Source organism: Monodelphis domestica, chromosome 5 (genome assembly GCF_027887165.1).
Source record: "Monodelphis domestica isolate mMonDom1 chromosome 5, mMonDom1.pri, whole genome shotgun sequence".
In the NCBI taxonomy this organism is placed as follows: domain Eukaryota; kingdom Metazoa; phylum Chordata; class Mammalia; order Didelphimorphia; family Didelphidae; genus Monodelphis; species Monodelphis domestica.
In genome coordinates, this window is record NC_077231.1 from 168,659,083 (window position 1) to 168,678,815 (window position 19,733).

Sequence of the window (19,733 nt, forward strand, 5' to 3'; positions counted from 1 at the left end):
CTTCTACACTAAACCCCCAAAAGACAACTCCCAGGAATGTAATTGCCAAATTCCAAAGCTCTCAAACAAAAGAAAAAATCCTACAGGAAGCCAGAAAAAGACAATTTAGATATAAAGGAATGCCAATCAGGGTCACACAAGACCTTGCAAGTTCTACTCTGAATGATCGTAAGGCATGGAACATGATCTTCAGAAAGGCAAGAGAGCTGGGTCTTCAACCAAGAATCAGCTACCCAGCAAAATTGACTATATACTTCCAAGGGAAAGTTTGGGCATTCAACAAAATAGAAGACTTCCAACTTTTTGCAAAAAAAGACCAGAGCTCTGTGGAAAGTTTGATACCAAAAAACAAAGAGCAAGGAATACCTGAAAAGGTAAATATTAAGGAAAGGGGAAAGGAGAAAAAAGTTATCTTCTTTTACTCAAACTCTCTTCTATAAGGACTACATTTATATCAATCTATGTATACTAACATGTGGGGGAAATGTAATGTATAAATAGGGGGTAAAGAAAGACCAAATAGAATAATCTTTCTCACACAAAGATTCACATGGAAAGGGGAGGGGAAGAAAACTCCTATAAGAAGGAGAGGAAGAGAGGGTTTTTTACTTAAACCTTAATCTCAGGGAAATCAACTCTGAGAAGGAAAAACATCCAGATCCATTGGGATCTTGAATTCTATCTTACCCAACAAGGGTAGGGAGAAGGGAAAACCAAGGGGGGGAGGGGGAGAGGGGAAATAAAAAGGGAGGGAAAGAGAGGGGGGAGGGGGAGGGAACAAAAAGGGAGGGACTAAAAAGGGAAACATCAAGGGAAGGGATAAGGGGGACTGGTTCAAAGTAAATCACTGGACTAAAAGGTAGAGCCGAAGAAGAAAAGGTTAGAATTAGGAAAGGATATCAAAATGCCAGGGAGTCCACAAATGACAATCATAACTTTGAACGTGAATGGGATGAACTCACCCATAAAACATAGACAAATAGCAGAATGGATTAGAATCCAAAACCCTACCATATGTTGTCTTCAAGAAACACACATGAGGCGGGTTGACACCCACAAGGTTAGAATTAAAGGATGGAGTAAGACCTTCTGGACCTCAACTGACAGAAAGAAGGCAGGAGTGGTAAACATGACATCTGATAAAGCCAAAGCAAAAATAGACCTGATCAAAAGGGATAGGGAAGGTAATTATATTTTGTTAAAAGGGACTTTAGACAATGAGGAAATATCATTAGTCAACATGTATGCACCAAATAATATAGCACCCAAATTTCTAATGGAGAAACTAGGAGAATTGAAGGAAGAAATAAATAGTAAAACCATATTAGTGGGAGACTTAAACCAACCATTATCAAATTTAGATAAATCAAATCAAAAAATAAATAAGAAAGAGGTAAAAGAAGTGAATGAAATCTTAGAAAAATTAGAATGAATAGACATATGGAGAAAAATGAATAGGGATAAAAAGGAATACACCTTCTTCTCAGCACCACATGGCACATTCACAAAAATTGACCATATATTAGGTCACAGAAACATAGCACACAAATGCAGAAAAGCAGAAATAATGAATGCAGCCTTCTCAGATCACAAGGCAATAAAAATAATGATTAGTAATGGTACATGGAAAACCAAATCTAAAACCAATTGGAAATTAAACAATATGATACTCCAAAATCGTTTAGTTAAAGAAGAAATCATAGAAACAATTAATAATTTCATCGAGGAAAATGACAATGGCAAGACATCCTTTTAAACCTTTTGGGATGCAGCCAAAGCGGTAATCAGAGGTAAATTCATATCTCTGAATGCTTATATTAACAAACTAGGGAGAGCAGAGATCAATCAATTGGAAATGCAAATGAAAAAACTCAAAAGCGATCAAATTAAAACCCCCCAGCAGAAAACCAAACTAGAAATCCTAAAAATTAAGGGAGAAATTAATAAAATCGAAAGTGATAGAACTATTGATTTAATAAATAAGATAAGAAGCTGGTACTTTGAAAAAACAAACAAAATAGACAAAGTACTGGTCAATCTAATTTAAAAAAGGAAGGAAGAAAAGCAAATTAACAGCATTAAAGATGAAAAGGGGGACAGCACCTCCGATGAAGAGGAAATTAAGGCAATCATTAGAAATTACTTTGCCCAATTATATGGCAATAAATACACCAATTTAGGGGATATGGATGAATATATACAAAAACACAAACTGCCTAGACTAACAGAAGAGGAAATAGAATTCTTAAATAATCCCATATCAGAAAATGAAATCCAACAAGCCATCAAAGAACTTCCTAAGAAAAAATCCCCAGGGCCTGATGGATTCACCTGTGAATTCTATCAAACATTCAGAGAACAGTTAATCCCAATACTATACAAACTATTTGACATAATAAGCAAAGAGGGAGTTCTACCAAACTCCTTTTACGACACAAACATGGTACTGATTCCAAAACCAGGCAGGTCAAAAACAGAGAAAGAAAACTATAGACCAATCTCCCTAATGAATATAGATGCAAAAATCTTAAATAGGATACTAGCAAAAAGACTCCAGCAAGTAATCAGAAGGATCATCCACCATGATCAAGTAGGATTTATACCAGGGATGCAGGGCTGGTTCAATATTAGGAAAACCATCCACATAATTCACCACATCAACAAGCAAACCAGCAAGAACCACATGATTATCTCAATAGATGCAGAAAAAGCATTTGATAAAATACAACACCCATTTCTATTAAAAACACTAGAAAGCATAGGAATAGAAGGGTCATTCCTAAAAATAATAAACAGTATATATCTAAAACCATCATTTAATATCATCTGCAATGGGGATAAAATAGACGCATTCCCAATAAGATCAGGAGTGAAACAAGGATGCCCATTATCACCTCTACTATTTGACATTGTACTAGAAACACTAGCAGTAGCAATTAGAGAAGAAAAAGAAATTGAAGGCATCAAAATAGGCAAGGAGGAGACCAAGTTATCACTCTTTGCAGATGACATGATGGTCTACTTAAAGAATCCTAGAGATTCAACCAAAAAGCTAATTGAAATAATCAACAACTTTAGCAAAGTTGCAGGATACAAAATAAACCCACATAAATCATCAGCTTTTCTATATATCTCCAACACAGCTCAGCAGCAAGAACTAGAAAGAGAAATCCCATTCAAAATCACCTTAGACAAAATAAAATACCTAGGAATCTACCTCCCGAGACAAACACAGGAACTATATGAACACAATTACAAAACACTCTCCACACAACTAAAACTAGACTTGAGCAATTGGAAAAACATTAACTGCTCATGGATAGGACGAGCCAATATAATAAAAATGACCATCCTACCCAAACTTATTCATCTATTTAGTGCCATACCCATTGAACTACCAAAATACTTCTTCACTGATTTAGAAAAAACCATAACAAAGTTCATTTGGAAGAACAAAAGATCAAGGATATCCAGGGAAATAATGAAAAAAAAAACACATATGATGGGGGCCTTGCAGTCCCTGACCTTAAACTATATTACAAAGCAGCAGTCATCAAAAACAATTTGGTACTGGCTAAGAAACAGAAAGGAAGATCAGTGGAATAGACTGGGGGAAAGCGACCTCAGCAAGACAGTATACGATAAACCCAAAGATCCCAGCTTTTGAGACAAAAATCCACTATTCGATAAAAACTGTTGGGAAAATTGGAAGACAGTGTGGGAGAGACTAGGAATAAATCAACACCTCACACCCTACACCAAGATAAATTCAAAATGGGTGAGTAACTTAAACATAAAGAAGGAAACCATAAGTAAATTGGGTAAACACAGAATAGTATACATGTCAGACCTTTGGGAGGGGAAAGACTTTAAAACCAAGCAAGACATAGAAAGAATCACAAAATGTAAAATAAATAATTTTGACTACATCAAACTAAAAAGCTTTTGCACAAACAAAACCAATGTAACTAAAATCAGAAGGGAAACAACAAACTGGGAAAAAATCTTCATAGAAACCTCTGGCAAAGGTTTAATTACTCAAATTTATAAAGAGCTAAATCAACTGTACAAAAAATCAAGCCATTCTCCAATTGATAAATGGGCAAGGGACATGGATAGGCAGTTCTCAGATAAAGAAATCAAAACTATTAATAAGCACATGAAGAAGTGTTCTAAATCTCTTATAATCAGAGAGATGCAAATCAAAACAACTCTGAGGTATCACCTCACACCTAGCAGATTGGCTAACATGATAGTAAAGGAAAGTAATGAATGCTGGAGGGGATGTGGCAAAGTAGGGACATTAATTCATTGCTGGTGGAGCTGTGAATTGATCCAACCATTCTGGAGGGCAATTTGGAACTATGCCCAAAGGGCGACAAAAGAATATCTACCCTTTGATCCAGCCATAACACTGCTGGGTCTGTACCCCAAAGAGATAATGGACAAAAAGACTTGTGCAAAAATATTCATAGCTGCGCTCTTTGTGGTGGCCAAAAATTGGAAAACGAGGGGATGCCCATCAATTGGGGAATGGCTAAGCAAATTGTGGTATATGTTGGTGATGGAATACTATTGTGCTAAAAGGAATAATAAAGTGGAGGAGTTCCATGGAGACTGGAACAACCTCCAGGAAGTGATGCAGAGCGAGAGGAGCAGAACCAGGAGAACATTGTACACAGAGACTAATACACTGTGGTATAATCGAACGTAGTGGAATTCTCCATTAGTGGCGGTGTAATGTCCCTGAACAATTTGCAGGGATCTAGGAGAAAAAAACACTATTCATAAGCAAAGGATAAACTATGGGAGTGGAAACACCGAGGAAAAGCAACTGCCTGAATACAGAGGTTGAGGGGACATGACAGAGGAGAGACTCTAAATGAACATTCTAATGCAAATATTGTCAACATAGCAATGGGTTCAAATCAAAAAAACATGTAATGCCCAGTGGATTTATGCGTCGGCTATGGGGGGTGGAGAGGAGGAAAAGAAAATGATCTATGTCTTTAATGAATAATGCTTGGAAATGATCAAATAAAATATAAAAAAATAATAAATAAATAAATAAATAAGTAAATAAATAAATAAATGAATGAATGAATGAATAAAATAAAATAAGATACAAGTACAAAAAAAAAACAGAAAAAAAACCATTCTAAACCGATATCTCAAAGTAATACCTTCTAAAATAATTATATCTTTATTCCTCATGAATGTATGGAGTTATCCCTGGCTTTCTATATGTGAACCTGAGCAAATCAATTAAATGTAATTAATTAACTCTTACTGCTCTTCTGCCTTGGAACCAATACCTTGAAATTGTTTGTAAAAGAGGGAGGAAGGTAAGAAAGGAGGGAGGAAGGGAGGGAGTTTCAAGGATTATACAAAAATATAGCCTGAAGACCCCAAAGGGGAAGGGGTCAATTAGAAAAGCAAGCACATGTGGAATTCTTCTGGTAAGGACCAAAAATGTAACAGATAAACTTGAATCCTACAATATTGGTTCACAGGAGAAGGAATACTCAAAGTTCTATTTTACAGTCCAAATAAGAGAACATTTTTCCTATACAACCAGCTGTTTATCATATCTGAAATACAATCCATCTTCACCTTCACCTCTTCAAGTCCACGGTTTCCTTCAAGAATTAACTCGTGTCATCTATATGAAACCTTTCCCAATCCCCCCTCCCTCATTTCCAGGGTCTGGTTCACCCCCTCCAAAACTACCTTTATTCATTTTTACAAGGTCCCCCAATAGAATATGTGGTTGTTTTTTTTTTTTGAGAACACAGACTGTTTAGCTGTTGTTTTTTCTCTAACTCTTAGCAGAGTGCCTGATACTAAGAGCTTAATAAATGTTTGCTTATTGAGTAATAGATGCTGAGTTCTCCATATGCTTCTATTTCTACTGACCCATCAAGTGAAGGAATATTGCATTCTTAGAAAAGAACCAAAATAACTCAAAAGAATTTGGTCAAACTAGCCAAAGAGAAAAAACCCAGGTGTATACAATATGACTATCTAAGACCAGTGTTGGTGAAGTATTGATACACTTGCCAGCCAAGGCATGGGGGAGCTGCTCTGTTCCCCCTCTTCCCAGCACCTGAGGACACTTTTTGCATGCCCTACCCCTCTGTCCAGCCACCCAAAGCAAGCACTTCCTCCGTCCATTAATAATGTGCAGAGGTTCATAGACAGCAAGAATTTGTCTTCTGGGCACGAAACTCAAAACCTTCACCAACACTGGTCTAGACTAAGAGCAGAACTTTTAGACTCTAAGAGCTCACCTACCTTTGTGAATGTGTCTGTATATGCTAATTGTAATTACAGTTTTATCAACATCAGGAGCTTCTATCTTTAAGCTACTTTCTTTATGGACCTATATATTGTGGGGCTCCAATAAGACACTCCTTGTAAGCCTGTCAAAAAAATATACCCACTTAAAAATCTCAGTAAGTAGCAAAGTCCTTATACCTTGCCATGAGACAAAAGGCCAGATGACCACCTTTATAAAAGTTTTGAAGGGGAACTCTGAATTGGAACAATAAGTCAAAAGTTGACTAATGTGAAGTTCAATGAAGCTGAACCCAGTCCATAGAAACCCAAAGATGGGAATTGTGTACAGACGGATAATGAAATAACACATATCTACCAATGCAGATTTCATCTCAATAACTTAGAAAACTGTGTATGGTCGAGTTGGTGAAGGCATGGTAAGTGTGCCCCAGTGTGCCGGAAGGAGCTGCTCCATTCCCCCCATCTACCACGTCTGAGGACATTTTTCACATGCCCCACCACTTTACCCAGGTGCCCAAAGCAAACACTTCCTCCCTCCCCTCTCTGGAGTAATATAGGGGGCTCACAGGCAGCTTGAAGATACAGTTTGGGCACATGATTTCTAAAAGTTTTGCCAACACAGGGCACTAAAATTTTCATTGACTTGTGCAGGTTCTCACAGTGTATGTTAGAGGAGGCTGCCATAACTCCAAATCCAACTTAAAGACTATGTCTGATAGAGTAAGATTTTTAAATTATAAACAATATATCATCTTGACCAAAAAAGAAAAAAAAGTACTATTTAACAGAGAACACAGACATAACGCACAAAAAAGTCGAAAGAAATTTTAATTCATTTATATTTATTTTATCATTTATTTATTAATTTATTAAATTATATTTACATTTAATTTATTTACATTAGCTTATATTTACATATAGTATTATTACAGATCACAATAGTATTATTACAGATCACAAAGTGTGTTCCTTATGACAACTGTTATATCTAGCACACAGTGCTTAAATTTACAAATCAGGAAACTGAAGAACTCAGTAAAGTTAAGTGACTTACCCACAGTCACAAAGTTCATAAAATCTAGAGTCTGTGTAGTCCAATCATCTCTTGTACCATATTTATGATTATGTCTTTTCCTAGGATAAATGGAGTAGACCTCATTGCTAGATAAAGCCAAGAGTATTCTTCAATTTTCCTAGCTCCTTCTTTAGTGCTCAATCAACTATATAATGGCTACCAATCATTATAAGTACAAAAAACATCAAATAAGAGCTGAGACTCTAGACATCATCTTCCCCCATTTGTTTTATACATGAGGATACTGAGGTTTATATACGTAGTAATCAGCAAAGATGGCATCTGAACTCAGCATTGTTCACTCCAAATCTATGGTATTTTCAACTGTAGAGAGATGCCTTAGACAATGAAGTAAGAATATCACCTCTATGATAAAAAAAATTTATTTAAAGGCTATGAAATTGTATTTGTAAAAAGGGATCAGTGATATACTCTCTAAGAAATCTATTTGTGGACAAACCTAAAACTTCTGATGTAAAGAAAAGATGCTAATAAAAGAATGGTTTTGCTGGAAACCCAAATTGTTGAAATTTGATGGTGCATGTTTCTGCTAGTGACGTGACAGCCTTAGTAGGCACTTATTTATATTAAGTCTATTCCTGATTACTACAAGTGGTAGATGGTAAATTGACTACATCTGAACTGTTCCTTTATGCTAATTTTGTATGGACAGCTGTGTTTCATCATGTCATAAGTGGCATAATGGATAGAGTGCTAAACCTGGAATTTGAAAGACATGAGTTCAAATGCAGCCTCAGACCCTTGCCAGCATATGACCCAAGGCATATTATATAAATACTAGCTGCTATTATTATTTTATATTTAACTAAAATACATGGTAAACTGATAAGGACTATACTAAGCTACCTCCATGAAAAACATGAAGCAATCATTAATAGAAGATTATTAGTAGAATAATCTAAAGACTCACCACCCAATTCCCTATCGAGTTGCTGTTGTTATTCATTCTTTGTTTTTGAAGAAGACCAATGATATCGCAAAAGTGATATCTTGACTTACACTAGATTTAAATAAGGTAGAGCTGCAAAAACTCCTGGGACTCTCTCTTCCAGAGTCTTTGAGTCCAGTGATAAGACAAAAGTATGGACTACTAGAGATCAATAAAATTCAATTAAAACCTGCTTTGGTGGTCCATTTTCAGAACAATATAATATTAGCTATTTGTGTGCATGTGTTAGATTAGATAATTGATAAGTTTGCTTTTATCTCTATAGCTCTCAGAGTCTCTATCTACTCCACTAGAGTATAATATGCTTTGGAAAGATACAAGCCACCTTTTAATGCTTTTATCCCTAAAGAGAACCTATCAGGCAATAAATACTTATATTAAATGTAAGTAATATATAAGCATTAAAGATGAAGAAATTAAGGCCTAGAGAAGTTAAGTGATTTGCCTAAAATCACACAAGAAGTAAATGAATGTCATTAGAATACAATAAAAAAGAAGCATTAACTATAGATTAGGCATACTACTAGAGAGAGAAATGAAAATTATAGAAGAAAATTAGCCCTATCAAATATATGAATTATTTTTTTCTATATGCCAAGATCCAAAGAAGACACAGATACACACATGTGGGTACAAGCACATGCAAAAGTGAATTGCTTTATTCTTTATACTTTCCTAATGGCATCTAAGCTCTTTGAGAACACGGACCACATTTACACATCTTTGTACCTACCTCTGCTTAGCGTGCACCCCAAGAGATAAATAATGAATGATGAATGAATAACAAATAGGCAAAATTAATAAAAGTTGTATTGCAAAGTATGGTTAAGTTAAGAGAAGTGGAGTATATCAGAACTAATTTTCACTCCTGGCTTTGTCACTGATTCCCCAAGTGACCTTTGATAAAAATCATAACCTCATTAGGCCTTAGTTGGCTTACCTGCAGAGTAGGAAGGAGGGGCAGCTAGATGGCACAGTAGATAGAGTACTGGGCCTGGTGTCTGGAAGACTCATCTTCCCCAGTTCAAATCTGGCCTCAGACACTTACTGTGTGTCCCTGGGCAAGTCACTTAACCCAGTTTGTCTCAGTTTCTTCATCTGTAAAATGAGCTGGAGAAGGAAATAGCAAGCAAACCACTCCAGTATCTTTGCCAAAAAAAACAAAACAAACAAACAAACAACAACAACAAAAAAAACCAAATAGGGTCAACAAAAGTGTTGGACATGACTGAAAAATGACTGAACAAAAAAAAAAAGAGTAGCAATAATATCAATTGGCTTTCCTATGTCAAAACGTTGTTATAAGGATCTAAGAATATATATGTAAAGAAATCTGAAAACTCTAAAAACTTGTGAAATTGTAATGTATTAATATACTGAAGAAAATTTTCAATGATCTTTAAAACAATAAAAGAATAATTCACAGTAAAAGTATAAATATACCATAGACATTTAGAGTTGTGCTACTAGCCAGCTACAGATACAATTGATATTAGTAATGCTAAAATGGTATCCTATGCCCTTCCTCCTTCCCCTTCTGAACACAAAGCAGTTACCATAAAGCTTGATTGTCTCTGCCAATGCATTTACTTTTAAACTGCTTTGAATAGAATCAATTCCTGGTTTTTATCAGTTTTGAAAGAAAATTACTACATGGATATAAATGTCCATGTCAAGCCACTCCTCCCCAATAGTCTTTTCAATGTTTCTAAATTAATCAGATAGTATTATTTAAGTTGAGACCTTTAGATAAAGGAATCTTACATTTTCCTTCAGGTCATAAGACAGCTTAAATGTGCACCATAAGCCAAAAATGAAGCTTGAAGGCAATACTCTTGAAGAGCAGCAGCATCAAAAGGGTCAATTACTCTTCAGTAAAAAAAGCTATTCCTTTGAAACTCACTGCATATTAACTACTTTCAAAATAAGTAGAAGACTAGATCCACCTTAGGTAGCATTATCCTACTCCAGTTTTACCTTTTGTGACTCCACTTGTAATATTTTTGTTCCTTTAATTTTGTTGGTTCAATACTCAACTTTGGAGAAACTTACTACCATTTAAGGATATACATTCTCGGCATTTAACTTTCTAAGATAGCAGAATACCTAGTTAGTGCCATGTAAGATATACTTAATAAATGCTTATTTAATTAACCATATCTTGCTGAGTATATCAAACTCCTTACTTCAAAATTGTTTCCAGGTTTCACTTTTTTGCTATGAAACTTATTACAAAAGCCTTATCTGTATCAGTATCAGAAAGATGATATGCTGGAAGGAATTACTAGAATTTGAGTCACAGGATTGAGAGACCATGAAAAAATCATTTCATAACTCTGGATCATAGTCTTATCTGTAAAATGAGGAAGGTAGATTGGATGATCTCTAAGGTCATTGGCAGCACAAGAATTTTGTGAAAATTTTACATAAGTAAAACTGTTTCTTAAATGTTGGAAATGTACTTGAGACAAATTTCATCTTTACATAGGAGCACCAAAAAATGTGCCACATTTTGAAAAAACCCTAGAAAATACAAGAATGGGAAAAATTCAAATGGGCTATGTAACCATAATCTTGAAAGGAAAGACACAAAACTTTCACCTGAAATTTAATAGGTACCAAAATCAAGCTGGCCACACTACTTAGCTTAAATTAATAAAAGAAATCAAATATGAGAAGTGTTAAAAAAGCAAAAAGTAAAAGCCAGAACTAAAAAAAAAATGAGAAATGAACTCTAAATAGGAGGAAAAAAATAGAGTTCCCAAAAGAACTAAAGAACCAGCAGTTTTATAAGATTAATCACATACAAAAATGAATAATATGGAAATGTTTTGCATGATAATACATGTATAATAAACCAGACTGAATTGTTTGTTCAATTCAGGGAGCAATGAGGAAACAAGAGGAGACAACATAAATCATATAGCTTTGGAAAACTTACGTAGGAATTTGTGTTTAAAATAAAGACAAATAAAAAAATAATCAGCATGAAATTAAGTAGAATATGGAATTATATTAGCTAAAAATGAGAACTCGTTTCTAACAACATTTAATTCAGCTGATCAAGATTGATTTCATCTGATTTACAAGTAAATTCATAAAAACATACTTAGCAAACATTGATGATTAACAGATTTATTAACATTGTTTTTCTATAAAAGGTATTTTAAGTCAAATTGGGAAGAGACAAAAAGTATAATCTAAATATCAATTACAGAAATGCTACCATACAAAAGAAATCACCTATTTGTTACTATTTACTGTCAGTCTTTCCCCAGGACAGTAATTTTCTAACATTCACATATAAATACCATTCCTCATCTCACTGATCAGACAGTGATCATTCAGCATGTTTCAAATTTATTTTGATGAATATTTGTCAGTCACTAAAGAAATTTTTGTATTTTCTGGGTCAGGTAAGGAGTACTCATCTAACAGCATCTGGTCATACAACTATATCAGTGGCATAGTCAATCTTGCCATTTAATATCAGATGGTAAAGAACAAAAACATATTTCAGACTAGGTTTAATTGTCAACTATGATTGTCACATTAAGGACAAATATAGAGTAAACTGCACAAAAAGAAAAAGTAGGATAACAAAAAAATTTCACTAAAATGTAGGATTTGCAGAAGAGCTTTTAAACAAGTCATAAAACAGTCACAAGTTTAAAACATTAGTTTCTGCATTTGACAGCAGAATCATACATGATACTAATTTCCAACTTTTGTTCAGTCAACATCTCCATCAGCAATTCTTTTTTAAAAAAACCTTAGTATCAGTTCCCAGGCATAAAAGTGGTAATGACTAGGCAACTGGGGTTAAATAAATTGCTACGGGTCATACTGCTAGCAAATATCTGAGACTACATTTGGACCTAGGTCCTCCTGACTTGAGTCCTGGCACTCTTCCACAGAACCACTTAGTTACCCCCTCACAACAGCAATTCTTAACCTAAGGTTGATGAATTTAAAAATATATATTTTAATAACACATAGTAAGAATTTTATTTCCTTGATAATCCTATTATTGAATTTAAACATTCTGAAAATGAGTCAATAAATTTCATTAGACCACTAAATGGAGTTCATGATACAAAAATCAAGCTAGCCATAGTACTTAGTTAAGAAACCTTGATCTACAGCATTTAAGGAGTACGACTTGGATAAAAGACATATTTTAAAGTACAATAGGTTAGATGCTTTTGTGCAAGCAATGTTACCATAAAAATGGTAGAAGAGCATGCAAAACTAAAAAACCAAAACATAACAAAAACAAAACAACCCCTTAATTACTTTAATTCATAGCATTTATACTTAAATCATGATGAATAAAAAAATTGATAAAAGCACAAATGTCAACTGCTACTTAAAAATTTTCACAAAAATCCAAATGATACTTATAGCTTCTGTTTATGTATTACAAGATTAAATCAGAACAAGATACAGGTTTGTTAATGTGCATTTAATCACCAAAGTAATAAAAATGGGCTTTTATTTTGTAATGTTTCTAAGACTTGTGTCTATTAAATAGGAAGGCAGGAAGGCAGGGAGGCAGGGAGGCAAGGAGGCAGGGAGGCAATCCTAGCAGAACTAAATGCACACCTGATTTTGAAAATGAATTTAAGTATTATTCATGACATATAATATTACTGTTTGAATGGCTTGGGCTTCAATGGGCTGTCCACTGCATCATGTGTAAGACATCTGATTGGGAGTAACATCATACAGATCTGCGTTACTAGAGATCACTAAGCTTTCAAAATATCAAAATGTATTGTTAACTTTATGAATATTAGGGTAGTCAATTCTGATTATGAATCATTAAGAAACTGCCATTGAGTATTCTCTTAGAAGAAATAGTTCTAACATAAAAGTTCCTCCTGTAAGGGGGAAATCCTGTGGACCTTCAGTGACCACATAAAAATAACAATTGATTTCATGTTGTTTACCTTTTATCCTAAGACGCAGATCTGCCTGCAAAGTCTGAGCACTGAATTGTTTGATACTTCTTCAAACTACTCCAGACATTTTATCTGAGGCAGAAATCTAAACTATTTTTGAAAAGAAAATGCTATGGCAATTAAGCAATCTAACAGTTGACCTGATATGGATTTTTTTTTAGATGAAGCAGGCTGTCCAATTTGTAATGGAAATTATAGAAACTCCAGTCATCATAACACAATGGTGTACTTGTTTCAGTTTTTCAAATAAAAACTATCAAAAGTGTGGATAATCATAGTTCTTTTATGTAAATCCTACTAATGCAATTAAATTAGATTTAGATACCAAAAATTTTCAATACAAATATGTATGTACATACACACATATATATTTACAAAACACCTACCACATTAGGTATGATACCAAAAATACAAATTATATGATACACCTTGAAATTAAATTCCTAAATTAAACCACTGCCTTGAAAAATTAGTATTTCATTAATAATGAAACATGAGATTGGGAGGTAGCATGAAATTTGAACACAAGACTTACCTACATTGTAATATAAAGCTGACAGTAGGGGGAGAGCTCAAATTAGAACCCATGAATATATATGCCAATAGCTACTACTGAACCCATAGAAGAAGAAAGTTTTAGCTCAATATAACCTGCCCTTAGCAATAAAAATAATAATATTCATAAGCTCTTAAAGAGCACCTAATAAATCTTCACACCAGTTTGACCTTATCTCTGTAGATGAAGGAGAACTCACAGTTGGAGATTATGACATTATGTCTCTCTGTCACAAGGCCAGTGACTCACCTAAGAATATGGAGGATATAGCATTTATCCAACAAATATTGACTTAACTTTGTACTATGTGCAAGACATTATGGTAGATAAATAGATAAATAATACACTTGATACCTATACCATAAAGGAGGAAATGTATGTATACAAAGAAGTCAAGGAAGACTTGTATGAACTTATGCAGAGTAAGATGACTAGAGTAAGATGAAAGCTCTAAGAAAGGCCCAATGAAGTACTATGGCAATTAGGGGGAAAGAGAGAGCAAAGGTTTCGCAGTGGTAATATTTTCTATGGGCCTTGAAGAACAAAGATTCCAATGGCTGGGAAAGAGACGGGCATATGAAAGAAAATGCATGAATTAATGAATGAATAAAAAAGCATAAAGAAGTGGGGGGAAGAGAGAAGGAGGAGAAAACAAATACCAATGGAAGAGAGAAAGAGGTTGGCAACAGATAATACTTAAACCTTACTCTCATTGGAATTGGCTCAGACAGGGAAGAATAGTCAGATCCATTGGGGAACAGAATTATCTCTTACACTATAGAGAAGTAGAAGGGTATTAAAGAACAGGTAGCTGGGAGGAGAGTAATACAAGGGACAGAAAGGTCCTATATTGAAAGAGGAATAAAAAGAGAGGTGGCAAGAAGGGGAATAATATAAGGGAGGGAAAAGAAGGGAGACTAAAAGCAAAACACTAAAGAGGAGATGAAGAGGGAAAGGAAAAAGGGTAGGATTAAAGAAGACAAAATTAAAATAAAGAAGGGAGTCAAAATGGAGAGGAATAAATACACAGACAGTAACTCACCCATAAAATAGAAGTGGATAGCAGAATGGATTAAAAACCAGAATCCTACCATAGGTTGTCTAAAAGAAAGATACGTGAGGCAGGTAGACACTCACAGGGTAATGGTAAGAGGCTGGAGCATAGTCTATTGGGCTACAACTGAGACAAAATAGGCAGGAGTAGCAATCATGATGTCAGACAAAGCTAAAGTAAAAATAGATCTGATTAAAAGAGATGAGGAAGATAATTACATCTTGATAAAAGGCAGTATAAATAATGTAGAAATATCACCACTTAACATATATGCACCAAATGGTATGTCATCCAGATGTTTAAAGGAGAATCTAAAGGAGATTAAGGAGGAAATATATAATAAAACCATATTAGTGGGGGACCTAAACCTTCTCCTATCAGAACTAGATAAAATGAACCAAAAATTAAATAAGAAAGAAGGGAAGTAAATGAAATATTAGAAAAATTAGAGCTAATAGATATCTGAAGAAAACGGAATAAGGATAAAAAGAAATATGTTCCTTTCAACACCATAAGATACATGAACAAAGACTGACCACATACAAGAGCAGGGTTGGTGAACCTTTTTCCAGTTCAAGTGCCGAAAGGGCAAATTCAAGCTGTCTGTGAGTCCCTGGCTTACCAGAGAGAGTTGAGGGAGAAAGACCTAGCTTTGAGTGGCTGGACAGATGGATAGGGCATGAAAAAAAAAAACCCTCAGGCACTGGGAAGAGGGAGAAGGGTATAGCTCTCTGAGTTCTGTGCACATGTGCCATAGCTTAACCAACCAGGTAGGGTATTTTTTTATTATTATAACAAAGGTCTTCAATGAGAGCACACAGATTATAATCTGAAAAGCCCCACAGAACTACAGTCCTGGGACACTCAATGAACTACACAAATTGAAGAATTTCTTTAGTAAGTAAAGGCATTAATCTGGTTAATTGAATTCATTGGAGCTTGATATAATTAAGATGTGCTTGAGGTTTTGATTATCTTCAGCTGAGTTCTAGCTTGGGTGATTGACAGGTACTGGAGGATTTAAGAGTTCTATCTGAGACAAAGGTCAATCTGGCGGTTTCTAGCAAACAGTTATTTTCCCCAGTGGTCACAGTGATTCTGCCATTGACCATAGCAAGGCATAAAAGAAAATATCCAGGAAAGTCTGAGAGAGGCCTTCTGTTCAAAGGTGGGAGGGAGTCTACCCTCAGGGCATGAACAAGGAGCCTTTAGGAGCACTTCCTGTCAGTAAGTAGACTGTACAAAGGATAATACACATTGACAATTAGCATCCTGGAGGCACTCTCAGAGCAAATAGGTTTTACAAAAGAAAAGAGTATCCTGTTTCTCCCAAATCCATCCAGTCTTGGGGATCTAAGGTAGATGTAGAAAAGTGTAGAAAAGGCAAAATAATTATTGCATTTTTTCAGTTCACAATGTTATAAAATAATAATAAGGTCTCATAGAGAGGCAAATTTTAAATTAATTGTAAATGTAATCTAATTCTTCAAAACTGGCAGGTGAAAGAACAAATCATAGAAACAGTTACTGATTTCATTGAAGAGAATGACAATGAGGAAACAATACAATAAAATCTATGGAACAACCAAAGCAGTACTCAGGGGAAAATTTATATCCCTAATTGCTTACATCAACAAAATGGGGGAGGAGGGGGTTAATCAATAAATTTGGCCTGCAACTGAAAAAGCTAGAAAGAAAAAAAATTAAAAATCCCCAAATAAAAACTAAATTTGAAATCCTAAAAATCAAAGGAGGAATTAATACAATTGAATGTAAAAAAAAAAAACTATTAAACTAATGTGTAAGAAGACTAGAAGCTGGTACTTTGGAAAAATGAAATAAAATAGATAATGTACTAATCTAATCAAAAAATGAAAGAGAAACAAATTAACAGCATCAAAGATGAAAAGGGTAATCTCACCTCTAATGAAGAAGAAATTAAGATAATTATTAAGAGCTATTTTGCCCAATTATGTGGCAATAAATATGACAATCTAGGTGAAAGGGGAGAATATATACAAAAATATAAATTGCCTAGATTAACAAAAGAGGAAGTAAAATACTTAAATAATCCCATCTCAGAAAAATAAACTGAATAACTCATCAAGGAATTCCCTAAGAAAAAAATCCAGTGCTAGATGGATTCACAAGTGAATTCTATCAAGCATTTAAAGAACAACGAATCCCAAAACTATACAAACTATTGGACAAAATAAGCAAAGAAGGAGTCTTACCAAATGCTTATAAGACAAATATGGCACTGATTCCCAAACCAGGAAGACCAACAACAAAGAAAGAAAATTATACACCAATCTCCTTAATGAACAGAGATGTAAAAAAAGACTACAGAAAGTCATCACAAGGATTATTCACTATGACCAGGTGAGATTTATTCCAGAAATGAACGAATGGTTTAATATTTTAAAAATCATTCACATAATTCATCATATCAATAACCAATCCAACAGAAATCACATGATTAACTCAATAGATGCAGAAAAAGCCTTTGACAAAATACAACACCCATTCGTAAAGAAAACACTAGAATGTATAGGAATAGAAGGAACATTCCTCAAAATAATGAACGGTATATATTTAAAACTATTAGCAAGTATCATCTGCAATAGGGACAAATTTAGAATCCTTCCCAATAAGATCAGGAGTGAAGCAAGGATGCCCATTATCATCTCTATTATTTAATATTGTACTAGAAATGCTAGTGATAACAATTAGAGAAGAAAAAGAAAATCAAGGGATTAAAATAGGCAATGAGGAAAATAAACTATCACTCTTTGCAGATGATATGATGGTATAGTTAAAGAATTCTAGAAAATCAACTACAAAGCTAGTGGAAAAAAATTAACTTTAGCAAAGTTGTAGAGTACAAAATAAACACACACATAAATTATTAGTATTTCTATATTTTCCCAAAAAAATAAATAAATAAATAAATAAAACAGCAGCAGGAGTTACAAAGAGAAACTCCATTTAAAATCATTTTACACAATCTAAAATATTGAGGAATCTCTCTATCAAGAGAAACAGAAGAATTATATGAACACAACTACAAACTCTTCACACAATTAAAACTAAATCTAAATAATTGGAAAAATTATTTGCTCATGGGTACGATGAGGTAATATAATAAAAAAGACAATCCTACCCAAATTAATTCATTTATTCAGTGCCACACCTATCGAACTACCAAGAAACTTTTATATGGAAATAGAAAAAACAAAACAATGTTGATTTGGAAGAACAAAAGATCAAGAATATTAGAGGAAAGAGTATACAAGTCTTTTCCCTTATTATTGAAAGGAAAGGATTTAAGCTCAAACAAGAGATAGAGATTATTAAAAAATATAAAATTATTTTGATTATATTAAATTAAAAAGGATTTCTATGAACAAAACCAATGCAACTAAAACTAGAAGTAAAGCAACAAACTGAGGAAAAATCTTTATTAAAAAACTCTGACGAAAGTTTAATTTCCCAAATATATAAAGAACTAAGTCATATTTACAAAAAAAAAAAATCAAGAGATCTCCCAATTGACAAATGGTCAAGAAATAAGAATAGACAGTTTTCAGATGAAGATGTTAAAAATATCAATAATCACATGAAAAAGTGTTCTAAATCCCTCCTTATTATATAAATGCAAATAAAAATAACTTTGAGGTATTACCTTACACCTAGCAGATTGGCCAATATGGCAGCAAAGAAAAATGATAAATATTGGAGGGGATGTGGCAAAATTGGGACACTAATACAATCCTGGTGGAGTTGTGACTTGAGCCAACCATTCTGGAAAGCAATTTGGAACTATGCCCAAAGGGCTTTAAAAGACTGCCTGATGCCCCTTGATCCAGCCATGCCAGGGCTTGGTTTGTACCCCAAAGAGATAATAGAGAAAAATATATGTACAAAAATATTTCTAGCTATGCTCTGCGATGGAAAAAAATTGGAAAGTGAGGGAATACCCTATGATTGGGGAATGGCTGAACAAGTTGTGGTATCTGTTGGTGATGGAATACTATTGTACTAAAAGGAATAAAGGCCTGGAGGAATTCCATGTGAACTGGAATGACCTCCAGGAACTGATGCAGAGCAAAAAGAACAGAACCAGGAGAACATTGTACACAGAGACTGATACACTGTGGCACAATAGGATGTAACAGACTTCTCTACTAAGAGCAATGCAATAATCCAGGACAATCCAGAGGAATTTAGGAAAAAGAATGCTATCCACACCCAGAAAAAGAACTGTGGGAGTAGAAACACAGAAGAAAAACATTTCCTTCATCGCATAGTTCAATGGGGATATATAATTAGGGATGTAGACTCTAAACAATCACTCTATTGCAAATATTAATAATATGGAAATAGGTCTTGATCAATGACACATGTAAGACCCAGTGGAATTGTTTTTTGGCTATGGGAGGGGGTTAGGAGGAGGGGAGGAAAAGAACATGAATCATGGAATCATGAAAAAATATTCAAAATTAATTAAAGTTTAAAAACTATTTATAGCTGCACTTTTTATGGGGGTGCCCCTCAACTGGGAAATTGCTGAACAAATTGTGTTATCTGATGGTGATGAAATACTTTTGTGCTGAAAGGAATGATGAACTGGAGTATTTCTATGTCAACTGGAAAGACCTCCAGGAATTTATGCTGAGTGAAAAAAACAGAACCAAGAAAATGTTGGACACAGAAACTAAAACACAGTGACACAATCAAATGTAACAGACTTTTCTACTAGCAACAATGCAATGATCCAGGACAACACTGAGAAACTTATGAGAAAGAACAAC

At 34.3% G+C, this 19,733-nt stretch overlaps 1 protein-coding gene across 15 annotated transcripts in view; it reads right to left on the reverse strand.

The window, feature by feature from the left end:
• The window catches only part of SRPK2 (SRSF protein kinase 2), a 344,030-nt gene that overhangs the window by 111,890 nt on the left and 212,407 nt on the right, over positions 1-19,733 (reverse strand). Inside the window, exon 1 of one of the 15 annotated variants that reach the window (XM_007504080.3) lies at positions 13,845-13,979. The exons of 11 other annotated variants lie outside the window; for them this stretch is intronic. In XM_007504080.3, coding sequence (XP_007504142.1) covers positions 13,845-13,897 — 53 coding nt within the window. In that variant the 5' untranslated portion in view covers positions 13,898-13,979. Of the gene's footprint in view, positions 1-9,285; positions 9,530-13,844; positions 13,980-19,733 lie in introns of those variants that run through there. 3 more of the 15 variants (XM_056800874.1, XM_056800873.1, XM_056800876.1) reach the window with 3 other exon arrangements.